This window comes from Anser brachyrhynchus (genome assembly GCF_964034855.1).
Source record: "Anser brachyrhynchus genome assembly, chromosome: 5".
NCBI classification, from domain to species: domain Eukaryota; kingdom Metazoa; phylum Chordata; class Aves; order Anseriformes; family Anatidae; genus Anser; species Anser brachyrhynchus.
Genome location: NC_137699.1, coordinates 47,790,647 through 47,812,474, shown reverse-complemented (window position 1 = coordinate 47,812,474; position 21,828 = coordinate 47,790,647). Strand labels below are relative to the sequence as shown.

At 37.3% G+C, this 21,828-nt stretch overlaps 1 protein-coding gene across 5 annotated transcripts in view; it reads left to right on the top strand.

Annotated features, from left to right (window-relative positions):
* PTPN21 (protein tyrosine phosphatase non-receptor type 21) overlaps positions 1-21,609 on the top strand; it is a 46,434-nt gene extending 24,825 nt beyond the window's left edge. For all 5 annotated transcript variants that reach the window (XM_080593009.1, XM_080593008.1, XM_080593007.1 and 2 more), the window contains 10 exons: positions 540-619; positions 2,537-2,597; positions 3,062-3,146; positions 4,875-6,340; positions 8,678-8,815; positions 11,347-11,568; positions 12,794-12,922; positions 13,236-13,470; positions 14,002-14,162; positions 15,002-21,609. In XM_080593009.1, coding sequence (XP_080449135.1) covers positions 540-619; positions 2,537-2,597; positions 3,062-3,146; positions 4,875-6,340; positions 8,678-8,815; positions 11,347-11,568; positions 12,794-12,922; positions 13,236-13,470; positions 14,002-14,162; positions 15,002-15,130 — 2,706 coding nt within the window. In that variant the 3' untranslated portion in view covers positions 15,131-21,609. The remainder of the gene's footprint in view (positions 1-539; positions 620-2,536; positions 2,598-3,061; positions 3,147-4,874; positions 6,341-8,677; positions 8,816-11,346; positions 11,569-12,793; positions 12,923-13,235; positions 13,471-14,001; positions 14,163-15,001) is intronic.
* The last annotated feature ends 219 nt before the right edge of the window (positions 21,610-21,828 follow it).

Sequence of the window (21,828 nt, the reverse complement as noted above, 5' to 3'; positions counted from 1 at the left end):
CAGAAAGGAGAAGGCATTAAATCTGACCTTTTATGTGTAGTACGTTGACAAGGTTTGTTCAGGTGGTCATAAACATTTTCATCCATTCCAGTAAAATTTATAGCATGTTTTCTTAAAATGTTGGGTCGGCGGCATTTAAAGATGAGCATGTTCTTAGAGCTGTGCTGGAATGGGCCACGATGTGCTTTGCAGAATCAAGTTCATGTAGCATCTAGCACTTGCCTTTGTGAAGAAGGCAGCTGTTGAATCTGATGGCATCATATGTATACACTACAAAATGTGTTTGTGCTATAGTAGATATCTACAACAAAAGGTTTCTTTCAGCTTTCATAAATCTAATAAAATTGTCAGGCTAAAGCGTATGTTTAGGCCTGCAAAATATGATTTTAGAGAAAATCTGATGACTTCAATGAAGTTAATTTAAACAAAATCAGATAATACCAATTTAATCTTAAAGATTTCAGTGGCTTCTATGAGAGCAAGTGATGGATATGCATATTTTGTCTAATGTGCAAATTTTGTTTTTGTTTTTTTGGCAGGAAGATATGGAAACAGCAAAATATGTGTGGAGGATGTGTGTAGCTAGACACAAATTTTACAGACTAAATAAATGCAGCCTGTAAGTAGAATACATTAGCAGAACTCTTGGTGCCCTTGAAACTCCCATGGGGAGAAAGAAGTCTATTATAATCTCTGTAATGTCTATACTGTCCTTTTTAGATTATACTAATTAATGACTTGTATTTTTTCCCTAATCGTTTTTGAGAAAATTTTTGTCATCAATTTCTCAAACTTACACTTTAGTGTGGTTCATAGTGGAGGACAATATTAAACGCTGAAAATCTTACCAAAAGTAGTAATGTTTGGCCCCTGCTGTTGGATCTCAGTGCAGTGACAGACGTTAGTTGCCTTGGAGGCTACTATTGCTAGAATGTTTGCTGGAATCACTGGGATTGGGTTTGGCCTGTGTTTGGGTGAACTGCTCTGAAAGGACACTCTGAAGGCCTTTAAAAGGGCGGGAAGTGTATGTGAAGCACTCCTGAAATGTGCTGGATTGACAGCTGAGAGGTATGTGGTCCTTCGGATATCCATGGAATTTGTATAGCTCAAGTAGCACTAGTGCGAAGTAAATTTAATACAATTCATCAAATTAAATTTAAATGGGCTGGTCTCCAACTTGTAAATCAAGGGGTGGAATTTGAGCTACTCTTCTCCACTGGTACAGATTTCCCTCAGTTAAGTTACTTCAGCCAAAAATAGAGAATTAGACCCACTGAACAGCCTGGCATAAAAAGAAAAAAGTGATTTCCAAATGCACCATTCCTCCTCTTTGTACGTAGGCCTCCAACGACCTATCTATGGAGGTGCTGATGCAAAATTTTCTGTGGCTGCTGGAAAGATAATGGAATATTTTGCACCACAGATGACTCCCTAGCATGGTTAATGCTAGCTCATCTTAGAAGAGTAAGATTAATTTGGAGTAAAATAGCCCCTGTATCTCTAAACTTGTAAGCTTGGCTGCCTTTTGAGAGGACTGAGAAGTGTTGGTAGAAGTGGTGCATTTGTGGGACTTGTGCATTGCATTCTGAATGATGTCAGTTCTATAGAGTTCTGTAGTTCTGTATTGAATGTCAGTCTTTATGATGACTCTCTGCTTTTGACCCTTTCACCACAACATGGTTTTATTAATAGGAAAAGTCCTCAAAAAAACTTTCTGATAATCTCTATTCTATAACGTTCTATCATCTGGTCCTGCTGCTGAAAACTGTCTTATGCATGCCTGTATTAAGTTCAGGCTTTTTTTTTTTTCTTTATCTGTATGTACCTTGTCTTTAGAGATTCCCTGGACTCTCCACCTGAGGAGGGCTCTCAGAAATCTTCCCTCATTCTTTCCCTTCCACGCTTTCCAATTCTTTCTCGTCCTTCACTTCCCAAAGGGTGAGCTGAAAAACCATCTTTCTTTCCAAAATCTGTTAGTTCCTGCATTTGTGAAACTCTGCAATTTTTTTGACCTCTGTCTTGCTGCAGGATGCAGAGTACAGGTGCATTATAGGATGAGGGAAAAGGAGCTTAAGGTTTCTGAACAGTCCACCATGGAGGCACTACAAAAATTATAAAAAGTTATTAACGTTAGCTAAACTAGAGCATATAAATTGCACTATAGTCATGCTTTTTAGTTTCTCTAATGTTGCAAATATTAAGGACCCCTTGTAAACAACTTTATGTATGGTCTTGTAGAACAGGGAACTTTTAGTATGAGATTACCCATGGGGTTCAAATTTGGAACTAGGCCCCTTCTGCCCTGTTGCACAGCTTCAGGGCCACCTTCTTTTTATGCTTCATGTAAAGGATTCTGCTAGTAGCAATGGTGGTTTATGCGCCAAGCTCTTCCGTTTTCAGACCGTTGTAAGGATTGTTTAACAAAGCTCCAAGAAATGCAGAGTGATTTTAAGTGACCTTGCAGGCACTTTCCAAGGTTTGAAATAAGTCTTGGTGTTGTTAAGAATAATTTCTCACCATAATATTTCTTCTGTAGGCAAACCCAGCCTGTTACAGTGAATCCTGTTAGAAGGCGATCTTCCTCCAGGATGTCTATGGTAAGGAGAGCAAATAGTTTCATATTTGCATTTTTATTGATTTAAATTGACTATGAAACAGACATTACTTTCCTTCAGTGAAGTAAGATGAGCAGTGAAGAAGACGAGTGTCTACTAAGTGAGAAACTGTTTCTGACTTGTAGAAAAAGCTGGTATAAAACATCTGAATAATGGAATTAAAATAATTACAGTGAAAAATATTTTAAACACTTCTATTTTTAGAGTGACTGCTTTGTCTCTTAGAGACTCTCCTATATCTCAGATGGCAAGGTATCTTGGGTTGTTTGGTTTTGTGTTTTTTTCAAATATATTTCTTGTGTGACCTCTCAGGAGAAACTTATTTGAAGATTTAGAGAAGTGTTTTAAGACTTAGACTCTGTGCCTGTGCATGCATGTACATTTCAAGAATTCTGTATTTAAAATAAATCTTGAATTCTTTAAATAATAATAACATTCTCTCTTAGCCCAAGCCTCAAGCTTACATGATGCCTCCACCACCTCAGCTGCATTACAACGGTCATTATACTGAACCATATGCATCCTCCCAAGGTAATCTGTAGCAGATTTGAAAATTTCTAATTCTTGAATAATTTTAAACAAGGTGGAAAACAGACAGATCTTGTGATTTAAATTTCATGAAGCCCACCGCGTTAGAGGGTGAATGCTGTAATTTGTGTTTTTTAGCTATTTAGCTAGAGCTGGACAAAATTTACAGGCTGACCATGGGTCAGGTTTGCATGGCAACACTCATTAAAGTGCTTGCTGCTACTCTGTGTGTGGGCTGATGTGAAAAGTGGGATATGAGAAAAGGTAGTTATGACAGCAAATACAGCAACTGTTGATTGTGGTCCCTTGCATGAATTTAACTGACTAGGTTTTTTGGGTTTATGTACTAAACTGGTATGATATGGAATTCTGAGATCCTTGTCAATATTGATCTTAATAGTTGCTTAAAAACAGGATGTAGGATGAGTTGAGTTTCTCTCTGAGTTTGCTAGACTACATGGTGGTTGGGAATTGAAAGGCTGAGAACTGTTTACTGAGAACATTTGTTTAAAAAAAGGAAAAAAAAAATTTCAAGGAATGCACACTCCTAATCTAAGCAGTTTCACAGTGGAATCATGGCTGCTTTCTCTGCTTTTTTGATGGTTACAAATAATGTCTGTAATTTACAAAGTTGCTTCCCTAGAGAGGTTAATCTCATCTTTTGCAAAGTTGCCTCAGTTTTGATTGGGACCTTCCAGTCCTACAAGTCAGCTAAATCAAAAAATACTCATAATAACTCATTGGTAAGGGAATGAGCACATTTTCAATGTAAATGGTTGCATGAATATTCATAAAGGTACAGATATGTAGATTCAGAATGTACCCGAATTGTTTCCAATATGGTGTTGGAATCATTGCTGGACACAGTGAATGCTGTCATGCTTCGTAATTTCTAACGCACAGACCCTACTTCTGAATGTTATTTTTAACAAACAGAAGATTTTTTGGCTGTTACGCAATTCAGTAACGTAAGTGTGCAATGATGAACTTGGTGTTAGGTCATGAGAGGCATCTAAACAATGACTTAATTGTTCTTTTCTGAAGCTTGGCAAATTGTACATCCAATGAAGTAATTGTTAAACTATTAAATGTATATTGTACATAAACTATTAAAACATTTTCTTTACCCACCAGAGTGGGTACATGTTAATGTGCAAACAATACATAGTTGTTGTTTAAACTGTGTCCAAATTTTCTGCAGAAATGTTAAATTGATTTTTTTTAAAGGTCTTGGGCTAATATATACTAAAGGTCTATATCTACTTATGACCTGAGAGTGTTTTGAAGAGGAGAGGGGGTGTTTGTGTGTTTGTTTGTGTGTTTGTTTTCTTGCAATTTAAGCTGATCTCATGGGGTTAGTACAAACCTTGGTGTAAATGTCTGTTCTTACTTTCAATTAGAATGGTTTACAATATGATATAGATTTGTTTAAATTAGAATTAAACTTAGGACACCTATCCTAAACTGAAGAAAGCCATCCTTAAACTGAGATAATGTTTTCCAGTAGGAGTTTGCATCATCTAAATGAACATACCAGTTCATTCTGTTGTATATACCTCTAGTATCAACAACACCAAAAAAGCTGCTTTTTTCTCTTCCCAATTCAAGACATAGCTAAGAACAACTTGAGATTTTGAAAATCTTAAGCCTCAGTTAGCTACATCTTAATAGAGAATATCTTTATTGTTCAAGGTGTTGGACATAAAGCTTGTTCTTAAACTTTACTTTCAGATAACCTCTTTGTGAGCAATCAGAATGGATACTACTGTCACTCTCAGACTAGCTTGGATAGAGCCCCTCATGACTACAGTGGTCGAATCCGCAATGGTAGTGTCTATAGTGCACATAGCACAAACTCCCTGAATAATCCACAGCATTACTTGCAGCCGTCCCCTATGTCCTCTAACCCAAGCATTACTGGAAGCGATGTCCTCAGGACTGATTATGTCCCATCGCACAGACACAGCGCACTAATACCACCTTCTTATCGGCCCACACCAGACTATGAAACCGTGATGAGACAGCTCAAAAGGGGAATGGTGCACACAGATAGGCAGAGTCATTCAATGAGAAATCTCAACATCAGCAATACGTATGCCTACAGCAGGCCTGATGCCTTGGTTTACAGTCAACCTGAAATAAGAGAACATGCACACTTCACTTCCCCGCAATCTAACCATTACCCATTTAACCTGAACTACAGTTTCCATAGCCAGTCCCCCTATCCCTATCCCGCTGAAAAGCGCCCGGTTGTTGGGGCAGTCAGTGTGCCTGAGCTGACAAACGTGCAGCTCCAGGCTCAGGATTATCCAGCACCAAATATAATGAAGACCCAAGTCTATCGACCTCCTCCCCCATACCCATACCCAAGACCTGCAAATAGTACTCCGGACCTTTCCCGACATATCTACATTAGCAGCAGCAACCCGGATCTTATCACGAGGCGAGTGCATCATTCTGTCCAGACATTTCAGGAAGACAGCCTGCCTGTGGCACATTCTCTACAGGAAGTCAGTGAACCTCTAACATCGGCACGCCATGCTCAGCTGCAGAAAAGGAACAGTATTGAAATAGCAGGCTTGACTCCCAGCTTTGAAGGAATAAGAATAAAAGAGAGGACCATGTCAGCATCTGCAGCGGATGTGGCTCTTCCAAGAGTTATCTCGGAAGGGTCACAGCCCAACATTCTGATGGAGAGAACAAAACAAAAAGAAAATGAGCAAGATGAAGGTGTGAGCTGTGACCATAAGAAAACCCTTTCAGATGCCACTATGCTGATTCACAGTAGTGAAGAAGAAGAAGAATTTGAAGAAGAAAACAAAGCTAGTACTAGTCTCTCTCCTCTCCCTGAAGATCAAACCCAACTTTCATCCATAATGGGTGGTTATTCTCATGATCCTGTACTCAACTACCCCTATAGCTCTGTTGCTTCGTCTGCTGGCCCTTTGCATATTCTTGAGCCTAAATTACATATTACAGAGACAGAAAAGAGAATAAAAGAAATGAGCCCGGTTCATTTATTAGTAGAAAGCCAGGTACAGAGAAGAGGCGAAGGACTGCTTATGCCATCTATGTCAGAATCTGACCTTACAACGTCAGGGAGATACAGAGTCAGGAAGGATTCGATAAAGAAGAGACCTGTGTCTGATCTTTTGTCTGGGAAGAAGAATATTGTGGAAGGCCTTCCCCCGCTAGGTGTAAGTGGATATTATTTCTCTTGGTTTGTGTTTCAAATTGTTCTGTGACCAGAGTTGTGTGGGGTTTTTGTTTAAGTGTTTTTGTTACTGTTTTTTAATCAACCTGAGAGATGTATTTGAAATGTGTGAATTAAAGCTGCTTTATCTTTATTTTTCTATTTTCTCTCATTAACTTTGTTTAGTTATCTTTTATCTTTCTCCTTCTCTGCCACGCCTGAATTCAGTTTGGTAGAGTCCTCCCACACAAATCCAAGTGTGCAGCCTCCCTCCTTCTGACACACGTAAGCTACCTAGCAACAGGAGAATTATCTATTTTAAAGTCAGTTCTAGATCCCAAATTCTGCCCTACCTATCCTTATCTGGAACAAAACCAACTGTTTGCATTCTGCTACAAGCTTTCTAATATTAGAATTTCCCTCACTGAAAAATCAGATGTAGCTGAATGTTTACATTTTTGATTCGTTTACACTCTTATTCTGACCTGAGAGTGTAATCTGACACATCAGGCAGTAAATTCTTCCCTGGTATTCTCTTCTTTTCTTTCCTTCATTCCTTCCTCTTTTCATGTCTTTTCCCTTTTGCTTTGCCTTTAAGCTGGTTTTATCTCACTGAAGTTACTTCTTGCTTGTAATGCCCCTTTATCCTACTACAACCTTATGAAGCCATTAAACAAAATAAATTGAACAACTGCAACTTTCCCTTTTTCTATAATTCCTACTTCATAGGAACCCCAAGGCCTATTTGGGACTGTATGATTTCACTCACAGTCTTTACTACTCACTTTCTTTAGTTTTATGCAGACACTATCATATTTCACACCCTAATAGAGGAAGACCATTTTTATTATTATTTTGCCTTTTTTTAAATTTGATTGTGGCTAACTTTGCCTGCCTGAGTTAGTGTCGAATAGTTTTCTGCACAAATTGGACTGCAGTGGAACTACTACACAATGTGTGCTGCTGTAGTAACTGCCAGAGCTGATGCTTCAAAAGCTAATGTAGAGTAAATGACGTATTTAAATAGTTACTGTACTTGTATTTTTTTGTGTCAGACTTCTTATATATATGGAGCTGAACACTATGAAATTAATCTTCATCAGCTTCGATTCATTTAATTTTATTTTTTTTTTTAATCTCCTTCCTCCTGTGTTATGTGGATATAGGAAGAAAAAAGGTGATAACTTCTTGTATTCACATTTAGATATACTCTGTATTTTTTTCTCTAAAAGATTTATTTTCAGACACTGAGTCTACCAAAATCATACCCTGCCTTTTCCTTCTGATAGCTATGTAAATACTTATCTTTTGATACAAAGTTGATATTAAAACTTTTTCACTGTAATTATTCAGTAAATTACTTTCTATTTCAGTAATGTTTCAGAGTGCTCTTGCAGGATATAAAATTGCCATTTTGTATTCGCTGTTGAGATGTATTACCTGGTAACAGAAGTGTCTCCTACCACTCTTTATGCATTTTGCTTCCCAATGAGCTCTTAGTGTTGTGTTTGTGTTCACTTTAAAATGCAGTCTCATCCTCTTAGCTTTGTCTTTGTATTCCTTACTCCATTCGGCTTTCAGAAGCATCGCTCACTGTTCAGGCAGCATATTCACCCATATTTTCAGTGTTGTGTTTTTTTTTTTTTTTTTTTAACAACCAAGCTGAGCAACTGCAAGAATGATATTTTTTTCTCACTTATGCTTTCTGAAAGAATCATCTGAATTTATTTCATAAAAATCTCCCATTTATATTTCTCTCAAATAATCACTATAGTAATCACTATAGTAATCACTATAGTAGTTTAGATTCACAGTCTGCTTCAGGGTTCAGATGTGCCCATAGTCCTGTGTTCATGTTTTGTATGTGCAACTTGTTGTAAATGTAGTCAAACATTTTATTATATCCAGATATCTTAAAGGTGTAGTCTCATTCTAATGCCCACTTGTAGGGAAAAAAAGTGTCTGCAAATTGTATAGTCCAGTAAAGAACTATTTATGTATTTATTGGTTGGATAGTGATTCTAGTTCTGTCCAAGAATGTTACTTATCCAGAGTAACTGCCTCACACCCTCAGTTGTCAGCTTTGTAGGGAACAATATTTGTCATTCTCATGCAGTTTCATTAACCTGTCTGGAATGAAGACAGACTTGTGTTGTGTCCTTGGAGGAATGTAGTCCCACCACCCTAATCTCTCACTGCAGTGCTTATCAAAAAAGGGTCAGAGCTGTTTGCAGAAGGGGTCAAAGAAGTACCCTTTGCTAAATGGGACTCATCTGGGTTCTGGTTGGTAACTTCATCAGCTGTTTAAGAATATTCGTAAGTTCTAGCTTTTCTTTTGCAGGGTATGAAAAAGAATAAAACTGATGCAAAAAAAATAGGGCCTCTAAAGCTAGCTGCCCTGAATGGACTAACTTTGACTAGAATGCCTCTGCCAGATGAGGGGAAAGAAGAGTCAACAAGAGCAACAAATGATGAACGAGTATGGTGAAGTTTTTCATGCTTGATTTCTCTTTTACACTAATAATTTTTCAAAATGAATTGCATATGAGTGATGCTTTATGTCAACTTCAAAATGTGTCAGATTCAGAGTAACTCAAACACCGAGAATAGAAACAAAACGAAGACTGAAACTTTTGCTTGCTAAGTCACTGCTAGAAGTATTGGGTGTAACTCAGATTTTTCTTTAAGATTTAAGATGACAGTGATTCTAGTTAGAGTTTGTTCTTGGGAAGTAGAGCAAATTAACTAGCATCTACTGTTACATTTTTATGCCAAGTCTTTCTGTTTCCTCTTTTAATTTTTGGGTTATTTTCCAGAATGCAAATAGATTAAATTTAAAATTCCTAGTGTGAGCATGAACTTGATTGTAACGACTAGTAATTTATACAGTTTTTACAACAAATTGTGCAGTTAAATTGCATCCTCAGGGTACAGCTTGTGCAGAGTGACTTTATGTTTTCCTCAGGTGGATGCCTGAAAGTATAGATGGAACTTGTGTGATCTGCTGAAATTTTAAATCCATTAAACGATCTCAGATCACTGAGAGGACGTCAGGTTCTAGAACAGGATCATTCTTTGAGAAATGTAAGACTTCATTTACTTATGTCAGGTAACCAACGTCAATAAACATACTTCAGCCTGCCTCGTATACCATTAAATGGGCACAAAAAAGCGTGAAACATAGTCAATATCCAGCCTGTGAAGGGCTATTTAGAACAATGCTGTCATCACACATAAAACTGGGGAGCAACTAGAGACAACAAGGTCTGCGGTGATTATTGTATATATATTGCAGCCAGTGGTCTCTCTGGAATCTGGTTCTGAGCATGGTCGGGCATCTTCAGCTGCAGACCTCCATCTACCTCAATTTGCTGACAGTCACGGAGCAAGATTAGGACCTGAAGGGAACGGTCACGCTCTCACCAGCTGCAGTTTTAAGGAACAGGCCAAGAAAATTAGTTTCAAGTTACATAGTAGGAATTCAGTCTTGGATTTTGAAGGCTTGGACTGAGATCTCTAGGAGAGAGATTTGACTGTTAACTTTAGCTATGTTGAAACGGCTTTTTGAACTGTATATACTCCTTAAAGATGGTAAGGGATAAAAGAAATTAACATTGTGTTATTGAAATACTCTTCTACATTTAGTACCTATGTTAGTTATTTCCTCTTTCTTGTATCTATCATCTCTTCCTTGACTGACCTTCCTTTAATTCAGCCATATTACTATTCAGCTAGTTTTTTCTAAAGTGCTAAGGGAAAAGCAGAAGCTGTAAAGTCAAGTTATGAGGAGGACGAAAGTCACTACACCTTCTCTTCAGGCAGTCATGTAGAGGAAGAATAGATACCACGAAATGGGAGTGATTCCTAAAGCTGTGGAGAAGAGGCAATACAAATCAGACGTGACATGAAAGAAAGTCCAAACTACAGATATTTCGAGAAGACAAAGACTTTATAGTTGCTTCGATGCCTCTTTCATTGCTCAGCTTCATGTTGCTATTAGTTTAAATGAGGAAACTTAGCCTAAAGATTTAAAGGAGTTTGGACAATTAATGTACTGAAGTGTAAATTGCATATGATGGAGGTTTTACACCTTCCTCTGCAGCATTTGGCATCAGAGTTATTTGATACAGGATACTTTTCTGATCTGATACTGCAGAGCAGTTGCTGAGAGAGGCTGGGGACATGTGACATAGATGAAATTTTCTGGCTGAAATCTTACATATTTTTCCTCTAATTATTGTTGGCAAAGAGATGTTGAAATTCCAGAAGTGTCTTATGATTTAGAAAGAACTTGGTTTTGAAAGAATAAATCTTTTGGTGGGCTAATTAAATAAAACAGATTGAATTGTACTAGTAGAAAAAAATCCTTGTTTTATATCTGAGCTGCAGCAGGAGGTTCTAAGAAGGATTTACAGCTGTCTTCAACGTTTAATATCTTCAGCCTAAGAAAATGTGGAGTACTGGAGGTGAATGATAAATTCATCGAATGAGGCAAACATTTTGTTTCACGTCTGTGGAGTTCTTCCTCCATCTAAACATTAAATTTGACTTCATTTTTTGGGCTATACAGTTAAATGAGATTTTTCAAATGATTTAATCCAATGTGCTATATTGAGCAGGATGATTAATGAGTATGTCTTGTTCAAATGTATTTGAGGCAGTTTGTACTGTAGTATAACCACCTGGTTTGATCCAATATTTATTTTCCATCTAGGTTGTCTTTATAGAAACTAAGTAGTTTTTGTTTTTTACCATTAATATCCATAGTCTTTGTGACTTAGTGAAAGATAACAGGATTTTTAGATAGTTTTCACTTGAAAAAAAATCCTGCTAGTTAGAATTGCTTCTAATTTGTTCTGGTATGCATATAAAACCACTAATAGCTTGCAAAAAGCATTGCAAAAGTATATAGGAGAGGAAAATACATACACTTTATCCTTCATGAATTCTGTTAAAATAGACTTGCGTGAGAATGTGACTTCGTGTGGTTATCTTTGTTCTGTCTTTTAGTGTAAAGTTCTGGAACAACGGTTAGAGCAGGGGATGGTGTTTACTGAATATGAGCGCATTCAGAAGAAAAGACTTATAGATGGTGAGTGCTCAATAGCTCGGCTTCCTGAAAATGCTGAGAGAAACCGCTTCCAGGACGTCCTTCCTTATGATGATACCAGAGTAGAACTAGTCCCAACCAAAGAAAATAACACGGGTTACATCAATGCATCTCATATCAAGGTGAGAGAAAGACTGTTGGAGATTTTTTTTCCAGTTTATATGGTAAATAAAAATGGATTTGGCAATTAATTTTGGTTCTGTCAGATGACTAAGAATCCTTCCCTCCCTCTCCAGAGGTTTCTGTGGGGAAAGAGGGAACCTGTTTTTCCCCGCTACTTAGAAGAATAGTAGAGGGTTAATTAATTATTGGAGAGGTCTTCTGGCTTTCACTTCTATACTGAACAGATCTTTTATATTGATTGTCTCTCTCCCATCTCTTCCATCTCTCTCCTGATTGGTACTAATAGAAGGCATGTCCATTCTTCCCGTAATTAAGAAGGCAGATAACTTTTAAATAAATTGTGATTCTTTGCAATGATTACGACATTTTAGAACTGCAGTGACAATACTAATTATTTCATCCTCTTCTCGTTCTCAGGCTAGATCCACAACATGCAGTAGTCTGGCTCCCTGCTTAAGGTTTTTTTTTTTTTTTGATGGTTAGAGGAACAGATGGAGCCAGAGGGAATTCTGCTCTTTCATAATTTTTGGATGACCCTTTTCCCCAGCTTTAGTTCTTTAAACTTTATTAAAAACAGTTTGCAGGAATTAAAAAAAAAAAAAAAAAAAGAAGTTTGCAGGGTGACCTCAAGAACCTACGAGGCAGTTCATTCATTTTCAATCTACTTACTAAAGTGCAACTAAGAGAGTTTTTATTACTTGAGTAGTTGTTATAGTTGTTTTATTATCTTCTTTATAAATCTGATTCTTCCCTGGTGTGGTACCATAGTTTCTATATTTCAACTCATTTCCAAATTTTGAGTAACTCTTCTGACCTTTCTGAAGTAAAATAACATTTTGAGGAAACTTCAGCTAATACTGACTTCTCCTGGTGCGCATAATAGCATTTGCCTCATCAGGGTATGAAAGCTTCTTTAAACCCAAATTGGCCAGGATACCTTAAATTCACAAAAAAAAAGAAATATAATGTACAAATAAGTAAAGAAAATTTATGCTTATCATGTAAAATACATTTATTTAGCTATGTGCTTATATAATTTTAAACATTGTTTCTCTTGATCTGATGTGGCAAGGTGCAGCTAAAAAATGGGAGGCAGTTACAAATCACAGTGTCTTACTTCTGCAGTGTTGCTGTCTGTTTCAGTTTGTGCATCTTTAAATGGCTGACGTAGGAACTGAGAAAGGGTTTTAAATGATTAGTAATCGAGTTTATTTCTTCTTACAGATCTCAGTTGGTGGCATGGAGTGGGATTACATTGCTACACAGGGCCCTTTGCAGAATACATGTCAGGATTTCTGGCAGATGATCTGGGAACAAGGAATTGCCATTATAGCTATGGTGACAGCAGAGGAAGTGAGTACAGACCCAGTCGGGTCTATCCCAGAAACTTATGCAATGATTTTGTTCTGATCCATTAGAGTAAGGGGATCTTTGCTCCAACAAACAGATTAAAGATAATTTTCTGGTGACCCCTTGCCACTCTGTATTGTTTTTCTTGGCAGAAAGCTCTAAATTTGCAGACTCTTTCCTGTGGAAAATAGGTTTATTCAGTGAAAAGCCAGAACACTGTAGTAGCAGTTTATAGAGGAGAAATACAGTTGTTAAAGGAACATTTGTTATATGAGTGCTTTCATGTTTGTTGTTAAGGAGGTGTTTTGCTTTTAAGGAAAGCGGGAGAGAAAAAAGCTTCAGATATTGGCCACGTCTTGGCTCAAGGCACAACACTGTGACATATGGAAGATTTAAGATTACCACACGATTCCGTACTGACTCAGGCTGCTATGCAACTACGGGTTTGAAGATTAAACATCTTCTCACGGGACAGGAGAGAACAGTTTGGCATTTGCAGTACACTGACTGGCCAGAGCATGGCTGTCCAGAGGATTTAAAGGGATTTCTCTGTAAGTTTTATTTAATAGCTTTTTGTTGTTGTTGTTGTTTTTATACCACCTAATATGTCTGCTAAACATGAATTAGCTTTTGATAGCTATGCCAAGCACTCTGCTGCAAAAGGTGTCTTCACACTGGTAAGATATGCTGAATTGTATTTCTGGTGGGAGTACACCTGCCAGTTTGTTAAAGTGACTATTTCAATCTAAAGCAAAATACATAATTTACTAAAGTTCATCTAGGTTAAAACATAATTATACTAAATGTCACACATTTGAATATGTGCCAGCAATAGCAAGATGGCCACAAGCTGTTTTTGGTGGGGGATAGGGGAACAAGGGAATCCATAGAAAAGTTGGATGATTTTCGCATATCTGTATTGCTCTGGTTGGGTTATGACTTGTGATGTATATAATGTATAATTTTTCTGTGGAATGTCATTTGTTAAATTACTACTTTTCCAATGGTTGTGCAGTGTAATAGCATGGCTTATGGAACTTTATTTCCTAAATTTGTCATTCTTATGTTGTTCAACTTAATAGCATACTTGGAAGAGATCCAGTCAGTGCGGCGCCATACGAACAGCACTGCAGATCCTAAAAACATTAATCCTCCCGTGCTGGTGCATTGCAGTGCAGGTGTAGGACGAACAGGAGTGGTCATACTGTCAGAGATCATGATTGCCTGCTTGGAACACAATGAGGTGATCTCTTTTTTTTTTTTTTTCCTCATGTTTTCAATAATGTTAGGTAGTAGAAGAGTAAATAATCTGCCTAATAAGTATTTTATGGCTGTTCATCTGAGCTTTCCCAAGATGTGGCCTTTGGAAGAGCCCTTAAAATTATGGTTGAAAGCGCTTTTGGCAATTTAACAGAAGTTAATAATCTTCTATGGTTGCCCACTTACACACTTGGAATGCTCAGTTAGGATGTTGAATCACTGAGTGGAACAAGGTATGCCCTGGGCTACAGAGCATGTTTCAGGATGTTGCCTTGGCTTTACCACTTCATGCCTTAGTTTTAATAGTTAATGTTCAAAAACATGTTTGTAGTCAGTCTCTTGTGCTTGCTATTAAGCATTTTTCTTCCTAAGTGTAATAGTACTTGCAGTACAAGTCTCAGTGGAGGACAAAGTGGTAGTTTAATAAAATAAAACCTAGTCCTATCAGCCTTTAGCTAGAAGTGAGCAGTTGTAAAGCAATTGGTAACATTATGTGCTGCCTGAAACTCAACAAATTGATTGTTCCGTCTATTGTTTCCTTATCCTAACGCTGTGACAGACTTTTGCAGTTATTAGATTTGTGAGGACCCACATACCCCATGAGATACGCAAATATTTCACAGATGAGGAAGCTGAGGTAGGCGAGGTCAGCAGCGCAATGAAGCCCATACTGTAGGTATGGGCTGAATTATCAGAGCTGAAATTAGAGCAGCTGATTCAGTCCCCAGATCACTGATACTGTCTTGAATCTCTCTGCTGAGAGAGGATGAGCGAGTCTCCTTGCTTACCAGTTACTTGTAACCGTTTGTTCTCTTCCTCCAGATGCTGGACATCCCACGAGTGCTGGACATGTTGAGGCAGCAGAGAATGATGATGGTGCAGACTCTTTCTCAGTACACTTTTGTCTATGGAGTTCTCATTCAATTTCTCAAAAGCTCAAGACTTATATAATCCCTTCCACTTCCTAAGGGACACTGCAAGAGTTTACAGAAAGAAAATTACAGTTGTCCAGGCAGACCTGCTCCCACTGTTTTTTTCTTTGTATGATGAATCACACAGTTACCTTTTAGGGCTGGTATGTGACTGTTAAATGCAAGTCAATGTAACAGTCCTTGCAAAGCAGGATCTTCGCTGGACTAAATTCTTCCCATGTTCAGCTGCAGCCATATTAGGGAATGATTTTACTTGTACTGGTCTGGAGTACTTGGGAACGTTTTTTAGAGTGGTGTTACTTTGGGCAAAATAAATATCTTACAGAATGGAAGTACATGGCACAATTGTACTAACTTTTTTTTTTTTTTTTTTTAAATGTAGTTAACTGTGCAAAAGCTAAAATATGTGGATGCACATGGGGAGAGAAACCTGCTCCTTGGGAATGTCAAGGTCTTATACAGTTTCATTCTGCTTTCAATTTTATATTTAGAGCAGTACACCTGTATTTTTTAAAATGAACTTTCGGTTTCCTCTGGTTTACTTAGCAGAACTAGCAGTTCTTACATACTTTAAGTGGTTGCTTTAAGGGCAGTTATTTTTGTATTTTTTTTTAAACAACTTTTTAAACACAGTTATATTTTCAGAGGAGAGAATTGACAATGCTTGAACTGAAAAATTGTGCAGAGAGTACTAGGGTAATAGGTAGTTGTAGAGTGCTGTGTAATAAAACTTACAGGTGAACGATCAAGTTAACTGTTGATAATTTCCATTTAAGTAGAAGCAAGTTTACCTATGGAGTTGTAGGCAACAAGCAGGGGAAAAATATTATAATTATCTACAAACGTCTTGGAAAGAAATGGATGAGAGAAAGTACATATACAGTATTATTCATATATTTAGAGGACAGTTTGATTTTACTGGCTGAAATCAAAGTGGATGCAAATGTTTTAAGCACTTTTTTTTGCTCTGTTATTTATGTAGTTAAACATAGAAACTATAATCATATATTGTTTCATATGGTAATACGCCGTTACTAACCTGTTATTTTAGGAAGAGCCTTTAAAGCTGATGAAGTGAGAGAACCAAAATTGGAGTAAGAAGGTGCATAGTGGTGAAGCGGGAATGATCGTGTAACACATAATGGAGGAGGTGTGGCAGCTATGATTGCTGGTTTACACAGTGCAAAGATGACCATTAAAAATGTTTATGTTCCCAGTCAGGAGAGCCTTTAAAGCACTGGAAGTTTCTGTAGAATCCTTCAGATTATTTTGTTAGTGCTAGAACAGGTTTTGCTAATGGTGTGCAGCGTTGCGATGAAGAATGTTCACAGGAGCCATTTGAGAATGCCTGCAGAATGTAAGAACTCTTTGAGGTAACACTGGAGATGTGGGTATTTTGGTAACTGTACAGCTGGCAGTCAGTGCTTGTGGCATGGATCTGAAGATATCCTGCCTCCGCTAGTTGTATTGTCCCTGACTAGTGTGGGTCTGGTCTAATGATGGTATCCCTGAATACTCTTTTGTCTGTGTTTTTAAAATGGGGACAGTGTGGTTTTACCTGCCTTTTCAAGTGTTTTGAGATGCTGAGTTGAAAATCCCTATACAAAAGTGAGCTATTTGTTCTTAGGTATCTGGTACAATTCCAAAAAACCTTATAGTAAACCAGTCTGCAGGTGTGTTTAAATATCAATTTCTCATGATACCTGCTTAACGAAATGAAATGAGACTGAAAGTGATTTTTTTTCACTGGTGAAGTGATGTTATTTTTTTCTGACCTGCCTCAAGGGCTTGGAAACTATTATGAATAATTACCCCACCACACCCCCCTCTTCAAAGCAATGATTGTCCTCTCAAAGCATTAATTAAAATAGTCATAAATAGGTTGCCTCAATTTCCTTTGTAATAAGCTACTTGTATAAAGATAAACACAAGGTCCAAATGACTTTGTGCTAATATGTCGTTCTATAGACATGTACTGGTTTAAAATACACTATAATATTCAGCTAGTGCATTTGGTCGTCTTTCAGACAGTCCAAATTGTTCTACTCTCAGTAGCAATAAGATTGAATATTTTTAGATGGGGGAAAATGTTCTTTTTGTAACTATGAAGTGCCTAGCAAGTATTAACTACCAGATGTAAAACTGGAAGGAACACTGCCTTATTCCAGAGGACACCAGCTACTGAAGACTGATTCCTATATATAGTCTTGCAAGCAAACCAATTCGATGCATCTGTGGTAAGAGAAGTATCAGTGAAAGAAACAAAGATATTTGGTCTGTTTGTATTGTGCCCTGTGTTTAAAAACATTGCTTTTTTTCTTTTCTTTTTTACCACAGTTCACCTAAGTCTTCAGAAATATTTGTGAGTGGAAAGGTACACTCTAGAATGTAGCTGGTACCGTTTCCAAAGTTTGAACTGTGCTCCTAACATGATACCTGCAGCTTTTAATGAAATTATATATGGCCACAACTTCAAGAGACGCTTTCTATCGATTCAGCCGTTACATCAGATTTAAAGCATTAAAAAGAGCAATTAAAATAAGCAATTTAATTCCAAATTTGTGTGGTGGCTTCTGAGGTGGTTGAGGTCTTTGAGGTTGAAAGTCTTTTCTTTTGGTTCTGTCTTCTGTCTTGCTGAGAGGAACTGAGTTCACTTTTAGAGGTGGTCACTCTCTAAGCTGGTAGTCAGTTCTGATATTTTTAAGCAATAACACTGCTACCTCCTCCACTTCAGCTTTCAGATCTGTCCATCAGCAGTACATTTCTGCATTGACTTCATTTGAATTTTCCCACTGAAGATAGCAGGATTGTTTTTATATGTAAGCATATGTCTCCAAGTGAGCATTAAAAATGAGCAGTTTCTCTTCTGAAGACACCAAAAGAAATGAAACTCCACAACCTCCTGTAATAAAACTAATTTAATTTAAAAGCATTGTTTAGATTCTCAGATAACTTCTTTTAAAAGAACATTCAGTTTTTAGCTGTTCTGAGCCTTGAAAGGGATGCTTTTTACACGTAGTTGCGCTGGATGCTTTGTAAAGTGTTGGACATTTTAAGAAAATTCATTGCCCAAATCTAGTCACAGCCTTAGCTGCAGGTGGATCTTTCTGTCAAAATCTTAAAATTCCCCTATAAGCCTGTCCGTTTTGCCAAATATGCTTCTGTTTGGATGGGGAAGAAACCAGATAATTATCACGTAAGATTTGAGTTGACTTTTTTTAGTGGAAAAGTTCCGTGAAGCTATTCCTGAAGTAGATGATGAAGAGCAAGATGTAGGTGTCTAGGAATGCCAGAGTTCTCAGGGATAAATACAGGTGCTATAGTACTGCCAGGAGACAGAGTTGACTGTCTTTTGTGGGCTAGGTGGAAAATGCCTTTTAGGATCAAATTCTATGAAGTCAGGAGAAGAACCTATGAACTGTAGTAAGGGCTTCTGACACTTGATTTCTGTCTTGCTTGCAGTGAGGAGAGATTTGTTTGCCCAGTGAATCTTTGTATTCTTGGGCCCACAGCTCTTCTCTAAAAACAAAATTCAAAGCCCTGTTGATTGCAAAGGTGACGCTGACTTAGCAGGCTTTGCTGTAGGCTGCAAAGCACGTCTCACTCGTCCTGTGATGGAGAAGATCCGTGCTACAAGTTGGAGTTCTGCGTTGCGTTGCTGCAGCGTGCAGAACAGTGCTGTCCTTTTTCTGCTGCACGTAGGAATGTGGTCTCCACTAGCAGCACAACTTTTATGCCTTAGCATTGCTCTCATTGTGCACAACTGAATGGTAAAAACTACAACTGCAGGGCAATACGGTTTAGATTTATAAATGTAAGTAACTAAAAGCAGGTGAGCAAGGCAGAGTTCCTGTAATTTCTGTGGATGATGAAAAGTTGTTCTAAATTATCATTAACATTTTTATATATATATATAAAAGTAAATTAATAATAACTAAGATTAAAATGTGTGCTAAAATGGAAAAATTCTTGGCATTTTGAGAAAGTATGTATTTTTTGGCTCCTCTTGTAATCTTGTGTATTTTTATTTTTTTTTAGTGGATTACATTTGGAGCAGTTTTCTCCAAAAATAGCTTCTTAAATCCAATAACTAAGGCTACCAGAGGCTGCTGGTACATTTTTCTTGTTGGAGCAGCTGTTAAAGTTGAGTGGCTCATAGATTTCAATGGCCTTTGGACCAAACTTGGGAACTGCAGGGTTGTTTATCATACAAGTTAGCTGTGTAATGGGACCTCGGTTTTAATACCAGTAGTGTTACTAAAACCCTGGAATTAAAATAGTGAACTCATTACTATACTGCAATAGTTAGCTCAAATTACTAATTTAAAAGGAACAACAGTTCAATTGCTAATAATTCCATGCTTTAGGTGGTTGTTTTTTTTCCCAATATTTAAAACTCATGCAAAACCAGAGCCCAGTCCTGCAAGACGCAAAATTCCTGCAGTTCTTCTTGATACTGTGGGAATTAAAAAATGCTTATTGCCAGTGAAAGTTTGAGCCCTTAAAGCATGAATATTCACGTCTACTTTAAATTTAAATACAGATTACAAGAATTAACCAAAAGAATGCAGCAGGAATGTGCATACATGAAACTAGAGCATTAAAAGGAAAAGTAGCTGAGATAGCTTGGAAGAAATTCTCCTTTGAAAGTACAAAATGTTGGAACTAGAGAGCATGGATTTGAGGAATGACTGAAGGCATTTGGAGGAGGATTTGGAACATGTTGTATCCACAGCAGAACTGCTAGAAGGGTTTGATTCATATGGTATGTTTTTCATGGCATAGTAGGGTAAGTGAGCATGTAGTCATAGGTGTTATTTTTACAGGCTTTTTAAAATGTGATTTTTGAAACTCCAAATATTTTTTCAGAAGCTGTGTTATTTTTAAACATATTCTTTTCCAAATAGATGCAATGTAATCTGTCAGCTCAGTTTCTGTTTACTCATTAAAGGTCAGATTTTCGAACCGTGGTCTCTGGTTTTCCATGTGCAAACTGCAGGGTGAATAAGCATACATGCAAATTTGCACTGATAATTTCTAATGGATGCAGGTTAGACTGTTTGGAAGTTTAAGTAATTTGTGAATGCATTTAGGTGTTTACTGCAGGCGTGAATTAGACCTGGTTAAGGTTGGGTTGAAAGTCAGGTCCTTGAAATGTGGAGTTTTAACATGTGCTTACAAATATGTTGCAGTGCAGCATTTGCCATACACTGATATTAAAACTTCAGAGAATCTCTAATACTGTGCTAGGGTATAGGAAAATATCTTAAACTTTCAACAGCTTTTGCAAATATGTCTGTAAAAAAGATTTCTTACTAAGATCCGATTGGGGACCAGCTAACTTGGTGCGTTTTGCTGGCATCACATACGTTACCTTAAGGTCTACAAGGACTGTAAAAAAAAAAAAAATCTTAATTTCTATGAGCATTTCAAAAAACAGTTGCTAAATGACCTTTGATTCTGTTCTTTGCTGTTTTCCACATGATGCTGCATTTAGTGGTAAAGAATAACCTCCAGTGTATTTGCTCTTTAGAAGTCCATTCTTCAGCTCTAACTGGGGAACGAAGGCAGAAATAAAGTGCAAAGAATTAACAGAGTTTACAACTGATCCAGCGTGTGGCAAGTTAGAGAGCAAGTCTGTAGACACCGTAATGTTGTTTTATTTCAGATAGGCGGCAATCAAAACTACCAAATTGTTACTTTTACAAGCACAGTTTCAGAAGGCGCCTCACCTTTAAAAAGGGAATTTAAATGCTGTTTTTCCATGTGGAAATATTTAAGAAAAAAAAAATAGGGGATTTTAAAGTATTTAAAGACTTCGCAAACACTGTTCATTTTTAAAATGATAGGAAACTTGATAGGAAAATAACATGTAAAATCCTCCAGTCTGTCACATTGCTAATCCTGAATAATTCTGGCAGACAAGGTGTACACGCTGTCTCTTTACAAAGATATTTCCTTAAGTTGCTTTGAAATACCCCAAATCCCTGTGTCCTCTTTATGGATGATCTGGGGAGACTTAGGTGGAAATTTTAGAGACTTGAACTTGCAGATCAGTATGTACACTCCTGCACGTTGCTGAAATCTCTTCTTTCACCTAAAGCAAGTTGTGTTTGAAGTCCTTTCAGCGGTTGTGTAGGACTGAGTCCTTGCTGTCAGAGCAGTACAGGATCTGGCTCTGTTTTCTTCCATTTTCGTTTGAGCCAATATGTGAGGATTTAAATGGGACTTTATTTAAACAGTAGCTACATGAATTTTCAAGTATTATTTTCTAGTACTAAGCTAGTGGTTAACACGTCTATTTTTGCTGTCTTGCCACCAATACTGTAAAAATGTATAATCAAAACAGCTTTAATTCTTGTAAAACTGAAATTGGTTTGTAAAACAATGTACAAATTGTGTTTCATAGACAGAAAAGCTTGTATTACTGAATGTAATATATGTGAAATGAATATATAATAGTCTATTTTTGCCATGAAAATAAATATTTGAAGCAACTATGAGTTTTTATTGTTCCATTATTAAAAGAAAAATCAGTGAACTTAATTTTAATGCGCAGCCCTAGCCTGAGACTTCACCTTCCATACACAAAGATGTCAAAGCTCTGCAAGTGCTGTCTTGCATTTTAATATGAAGATAAAACTTACACTGTCAGATACTAATGGTTCTCATCTTTGCGGCAGGAAGGTTTTGTGACTGATACTCTATCATCATTTT